The sequence below is a fragment of the Meleagris gallopavo genome, chromosome Z (assembly GCF_905368555.1).
Source record: "Meleagris gallopavo chromosome Z, MGAL_WU_HG_1.1, whole genome shotgun sequence".
NCBI lineage: Eukaryota > Metazoa > Chordata > Aves > Galliformes > Phasianidae > Meleagris > Meleagris gallopavo.
Genome location: NC_139435.1, coordinates 46,008,852 through 46,016,104, shown reverse-complemented (window position 1 = coordinate 46,016,104; position 7,253 = coordinate 46,008,852). Strand labels below are relative to the sequence as shown.

Here is a 7,253-nt window from a genome sequence, read left to right as displayed (position 1 = left end):
CAGCCCTTCAATTGAGAAGATCCCTTCTCCATCCAGCTATACAGTCATATTCCATCTTACTCGTACACACTCTAGCCCAATGAGTATACCAATGCAAGAACAGATCACAAGAAATTACTGGCAAAGTAATTCCTCTTCTTCCTGGCCAGCACAGAAACTTCTACCTATGGCTTTGCATTGGTCCTTCAGCACGTCCCTGTGCTTTTTCATTTTCTCTGATCTCATACTCTGGGTGGGGTTTAGATAGCTGAGAACAAGTGCTGCAGTGCCCTGCTCATGATCTGGTATTTGTAGCCCTATCTCCATGTGCAATCTCTCACACTCGGATTGCACAAGAACACACAGGTAGTTGAATAAACGTGAAATACTGGGATGCAGCTGCAGAAGGGTGCAGAGGAAGGGCAAGGCCTGCAAATTCCAGAGAAGTGAAGTGGAGCTTAGCAATGGTGGGGGATTGCCTGCAGGAGACGTTTCTTCAAGGACAGCTAGCTACTCCAAACATGCATGAAGCATGGCAGCAGATTATGCTGGATGAAGGGATAATTTTGATCTGCATCCTCATTTGGAAAGCTAGTGATTTAACACAGATGTAAATGTACTCCCACAGAAATGAACTGCAGCTGTTCTAGCAGCCTGAAGATTTGTTGCACCATGCATATTATCCTTATCTGCAAATTCAATCCTGTTTTACACTGGTTCAGAATGCAGTGACTTGAACATGCCTATGACACCAGTCCCAGCTACCCAGCATTCTCTCTTCCTCTCATAGCAGACCTTTTACTTTTGCAGAAAAAAACACTTTTTTTCCCCTTATCTTTCATATTCATCTTTGGGAACAACTGTAGGAGACAGTGGATATCCTAAGCTATTCACTTCAGAAGTCATTTCACTTCATCAATATGTTGGTATCACTTAAGGTGTTCCAAAAAGCCCTTTTTTTGTATTTCCACTGTTTGTCATTTCAAACTCAAATGTTTGGGTTTAGTAGTATAAATAGCTGCTCCTAACCGTTTTGCAGGACTAGAAAGTCACTGAATGTGTAGCCCACTCTTACAAACACCATCTGGAAAGTCTGTACTAAGTAAAGTCCTGAAAGATTTTAGGAACTTTAAAAAATTCTAGTAACAAAGTGCAAATAAAAATTCTGCTACTGATCAAGAAAACATTCATTTAAACCTACTTACTGAAAACTACAGTAGTATGTATCTTATACTATAACTAGCTATTATACTGATGTACAGTCACTGAGAATATAACTGTCCAGCTGGTGTAAATTTTTTAGTATAAAATCAAATTCTTCCCTAAGACAAATTTAATATGGATTGACTTACCATTTTCAAATCAATGGCTATGTTCTTTTCATCCGGACATTCTTCCTGCATTTTTTCCTCTGACTTAATTTCTTTTCATAACAATATCATTTTCATAAGACTTTGGTCCATTTTAACCTGCCTTTGGAAATGGCAGTCTGGAGATCATGCCCCTGCGGAGAGAGCCAGGCTGCTGGCACGAAAGGACATGGGGGAGTAGGGATCAAATAGTCACTTTTTCCAGTCATGTCCTTTTTCCTTAGAGCATTGCTCTCTGTCAGTGACCACATAGTGGTAAGAGAAATTCCTTTGCTTCAGAGAAAATGCTGCAGATATCATATGGAGATCCCACCCACATGGAGATTGTCACCCGTGGCATGTGATTGATTAGTACCACAAATCACTAGTATGTGTAGGATCTCCTTACACCCCAACACTACTAGAAAGATAGCATGAACTGCCCAGTCTACTTTGTTTTCCCCCGAGCAAAGGGTCACAGGCAAGGTGTGTGGGCTGGGAGTCTGGCACCTTTGGAGAATGCATTGGAGACACCAGGGTGGGTATTAGGGAGCTGTGGCCCAGCCTTAGTCCTAGAAGTAAGGGTTTTGCCATTGCAGGACTTCTCACCTGTGCCTCTGGAATGAAAACTTCCATCTTCTAGAAACCTTTTTTTTTTAAAAAAAAAACCTGTGAAGGAGTAGGGTCCCTGTGAAGTACAAACTCATTTCCTGGGTCTGCTACAGATTTTTTGTATGCAGTTTCTGCCAAGCCTCTGTTTTCCTGCTGTGTAGGAAAATTATTTTTGATTAACACCATGAACACTGCAGTGAAAGACATGAAGGACATCTGCTATTACCTGCAGAGACAATCATGCTGCTTCTTCCCTATCCTGAGCTAATCTCCTCCTGCTTAAAAGCAGTAAGGTCTTCTACCATCACAGAACTTTTCACCAATGCATGAAGCATCTCCTATCTCTTACAGACAGAAACCATATAGTTGTTGATTAAAACTGTTGTATTGGTGCAGGACCACACAGCCTGTGTTTGCCTGGCCTGTAGCTTCCCCATTCATGGAATCACAGAATATCTGGAGTTGCAAGGGACCCAGAAAGACTGTCAAACTGCAGATCTTCTGACCATTTGAACAGTAGGACTCCAGACCACTTCCAGCTTGAACTGACCTCCTGGCTACTGGCAGAAGGGACATCTGGAGGCACTTCTGTAGCGTCATGAATCCATTCCCATCCTTGCAATAAATTCTTCTGATACACCTCAAGGTCCTGTTCCTCTTTTTTTCTTTCTCCACTTAAACATTATATTAGCCTTTAGTGCAGTACTAGCTGATGACTTCCTGACTTGAAAAATATGTATTTTCCATGAAAGCCAGACTTTGCATCAAACTGTGCTTTCCAGTCTTGCATTTCCTTTAATTTCTACTGCATGAATGTTCAGATCATAAAATTTTTTTTTGTATTTTTCTTCTTTCCTTGCAATTACTGTATTCTTGGCTTCGCCGTGTTTGTTAATGACCTTATGTGACCTCTTTGCATGTCACAGCTTTCTGCAGTGCTCAATTGAAACAGCATCTCTATCCCTTTCACAGCTTGTCAGGAAAAACAATATGCTTGTAGAGGCCTACGCATGTTACGACTTATGGTAAATAATACAATTTAAAGAGACAAATTTCCCTTTGAGTTTTAATGCAGCTGCACTGAAATCACAAATATTTCATCATTTTTAGTATGTGCAGCCTTAAACTTTTGCTGGTGAAGGAGCGTTTTTCTACCAGATAGCTGTGTCTTGGCACCCAGAAGGCCATGTTGCAGGCCTTTCAGCAAGATAAGATGGCCTCCTTCTCTCCCTGCACTCCGAACAAAACTTCACCTCAGGTTCACACCACCAGGAATCTCAAATCTCTTCCTGTGAATGCCATGGAAGCTCAAGGATCTGCCCCACAGCCCTGCTCAGTCCTGGTGTGTTTTGGAGACACAACAAGCAGATACCGCTCAGTGGGGCACAGGGTGGCAAGGACAACCAGCAGACACAAACACAGCCCCTCTGGATGCCAAGTTGCTAAGGCAGCAGCATGCAGAGATTATCAGAGAATTTAATTATATCCACAAGCACTGTTAGGACTTTCATCACGATCCCAGTTTCCAGCAGTCATATAATAAAGTTTAGGTTGGTAGCTGCAGCTGCTGTTTGCCTTGCTCCCACCAGCCAGGCAGCTGTGCCAGTGCTCCTCACAGCTCTGATCACACTGGCTGTGGCAGGTCCATCATTCTCTTGTCAATGAAATGTGTCTGCATGTGTGCGCTGGCTTCTGCATCTGCTCAGTGAGGATCTTTCACTTACAGTGATAGGGACCCAAACCATACCCATAAACTGACCCTCCAACAGTGGAAGGTCAGTGCTCAGTCATGGCTCTGGCAAAACCCTCCCACACTGCAAAGATCTCTTTGCATGCTATCCCTTCCTTTGGTAGCCCCTTGCCAGCCCGCTTGTACCTTGCTAGTACATCTAGGGACTTGTATTTTCTCCTGTGCTATACTTCTATCCCCAGCCTCTGATAAGTCTCTATTCGCAGTGACACTTCAATAGGATGTCCCAAAGGCGCCAATATGCTGCAAGAAGATAAGGCTGTCTCTTTCTACCTAGATTCAAGTCATGCAGCCTTTATGGTGTAGCTGGGATACAGGAATGTTTCCATTAGGCAGCACATGCCCAGTGCATTACCCTTTTGAGATACTGTACCAGAATAGGTGGCCTATTTATCCCTATCCTGTATAAGTGCTAAGCTCTGCAGGAGGAGAGCATCATCTGCAGAGAGGGGTCTGACAAATGTTAAACAGGATTCTTGGTAAACTGGGAAGGCAAGAAAAGAGAGCTAAGGAAGAGCATTTGAAAAAAGAATGGATGTATGTAAATCCCTGGCTTTGCCAGCAGTTCCTGTACACTATCAAATGCCTTGTCATGTTCTGGAGGTCAGTGTTGCTGCAGTGACATCCCAGTGTCCCATCAGACCTGCCCTGTGACATGAGTTCCAGCACTGGACCACTTGGGATTCAGGTCAGGCTTAAAAAAAAGTTTAATTATCTGTCTAAATAAACAAGCATGGGTAACAGATTGTATTTTTTTTTCTTTTTTTTTTCTTTTTTAATAAGGAATGTTGTCAGTCCTACTTTATTATGCGTAATAGAAAGAGGTGAAAAAAAAATCAATATAAGCACTGCACCTAACCTACTTAAACTACAATCACAATGTTATCTGAATGCCTTACAACATTGTTTAAATCCATCAAGTAGACAAGAAAACAACAAATCTATGCAGGGTTTTTTATACATATGGTGAGAAAGTTTGCAGAATGTTAAAATATATTTTCTGTTCTGTATGCTTCTGGTACAAAGAAGTGATGTGCAGACAATACTGTATACTTATGAGCAGAGCCTTGACTCATACAAACAATAATTGACTTCAGAACATAAGCTGAATATCTTAAAACATTACTCCAAATCTCCTACCACTGATTATATAAAATCAAATCCAGCACCTATTAAAGTTCAGCCAGCTGATTCTCTTCAACTCCAGGGGGCATTTGACCAAGCCCATGATGACTGTGGAGTATCTGATAGTCTAATTGTATTCATATGAAAAAAATCACATTGCATAGATTTAAACAGGAAGACATGCAATAACAAGACAAGTCACAGTATAGCAAAACCTTGTTTCTTTGGTGAAACAGAAGCAGATATAAAAGTTACAAAGATTTTAGACTTTCATTCACAAAAAAAACCAGACATTCACATTGTACACTATACAAGATAATATAAATAGAGAAAAGTATTATGTGCATTGTTTGGGGGCAGGGGTGGGGAATGAACCAGCCAACGCAGCGATGCATTGTCAGGCTTAAACATAGAGGTCAGGTACCCAGGATGGAGCAGTCACTGCCATTTTTTTAAGAGATACTGTGTGGGTCTGTAATCAGTGCTCCCAATAAGCTGTGGCAAAGCTGCCTCATGGGTAGCTCTGCTTAGGGCAAACTCTTAAATGTTGGCTGTGTTTTCAATTCTTTTCCAACTTTTTGATCATCTCCACACATAACACAAAGGCATAAAACTCTCATCTGTCTCTGTATTTGCAATGATATTTTAGAAAGTGTGTCCCAGGGAACTTAATGTTCTTTATTTTTCCTTTTTCTTTCCTTTTTTCCTGTGCCCAAAGCTGTGCAGGGAACTTCCCAGAAATAATCACAGTCCTTTATGTGGAGAGGTCCTTTCAAACATTACCTTCTACACTTACTGTACACATCCAGGTCAGTTGTCACACTGACCAGGATAAGAAATCACAACAGAAAACTCCTACGCACACACTGCACCAACTACAACCTATAATTTCTTTGTGCACACACTTCTGTCTAGAAAGCCAAGATCCTGATTCTTCTGCAAGTCACATAGATCTCATCCATCTAACCACAAACAAATGAGCCTGTTTAGCACGAATTTTGTTCTCTAGGGAAATAGCATAAGATGGTTCCAAAAGTGGAGCTCAGGGGCTAATACTGCTCTGGCGAGCTCTTTTAATCTTTGCATGGGTAAAATAACATCCAATAAATTAAATCAGTATGGCTTACTTCATTTATTTATGTACGCTTCACAGCTGCAGCATTCATACACAAACATTCATTACTTTATAAAAAGATTAAAAAATGGTTATATATACAAAATTATTTACTTTTTTGATTTTGTTTGTTTTTTACAAAAATTGATCCCCCAAACACTAGGTCTATCTCCATTTTAGAATGCAGAGACCTGTAATATAGACCTTGTAGTTAATGTTGTGAAAATCATGTTTTTCTTCTTTTTTCTTTTTTCTTTCTTTCAAAAAAGGTGGCCCTGGTTGATAAAGTTAATGTATTAGCACTTGGATTTTTACAGGCCCTCCTTGTCATATACAAGTCCTCCATGCAGTCCTTTCTCACGAATGATGAGGCTGGAATGGAGAGCAGAAAAAAAGTTCCACATTGCAGTCCCTAGTTCATGCTATATCCCCGCTTATGTGCTCTAAATTTTGCTTCACATGGACACAAACTGTACCTTGAATGATAACTGGCACAGTTTGCATTTTAAAAAAATTCATGTAACTTTTGTGTTTATCTTCACCTGTTAATAGCAAATTTCAGTCAGTAAAGTTATTTCCACCATTTCCAGCCTAGGTAAACATAAAAACAATGTCATAAATGACTGAAGACCTCTGAGGCCATTCTAACCATAAATATGCCCAAACTTAGTGTGACTTTTCATTTTATATACAGGATTTTAAAAACAAAAAACAATTAAACAACATTAAAATCATCTTATTTACATTTTCATTGGTGCTAAAATTGAGCTGTTTAAATATTGCAAAAGGCTGGTAAGTATCATAAAATGGTCCACACTGATGGCATATAGAAAACTAATGATCATTATAGGCCGGAAATGATTTCTTTTTATCCCCATAAGCACTTCTCCTCTATATACTTTTTAAAATTTTCTGATAAACACAATATTTTTGCAAAATGCATTGTGAATACCGGAGTCCATAGTTTCAAAACAATTTCATAATACTCCTAAAAGTGATAGAAAAGGCACAGAAAGTTAGAACTTTGGCTGAAATGGTGGAAATCCCCATTCACCATTTAGCACTCAGCGCCTTGAGTCCTGCCACGTCCTGATCCAGCGATGGTAGTGTTTTGATGAATTTAATGATGTTCCCTTTCCTGACGAAGAATGTTTATAGTAGTATTTCTTAGAATAAGTCCTTTGGTACGTGGACGCTGCAATAAAAAGGAGGAAAAATAAAAGGAAATCAAAATAATTCAAGCATGAATCATTCATCTTTACATCCCTTTCTATTTATTCTTGGGCTAACAAATGATTAATTAGTATGACCGTGTTACGAGGAG

At 40.0% G+C, this 7,253-nt stretch overlaps 1 protein-coding gene across 4 annotated transcripts in view; it reads right to left on the bottom strand.

Moving 5' to 3' along the window:
* Positions 1–5,013: 5,013 nt before the first annotated feature.
* Positions 5,014–7,253, bottom strand: part of VCAN (versican) — a 108,291-nt gene continuing 106,051 nt past the window's right edge. For 3 of the 4 annotated variants that reach the window (XM_085212743.1, XM_085212741.1, XM_085212744.1), the window contains exon 15: positions 5,014–7,124. In XM_085212743.1, coding sequence (XP_085068869.1) covers positions 6,994–7,124 — 131 coding nt within the window. In that variant the 3' untranslated portion in view covers positions 5,014–6,993. The remainder of the gene's footprint in view (positions 7,125–7,253) is intronic. The other variant, XM_085212742.1, reaches the window with a different exon arrangement.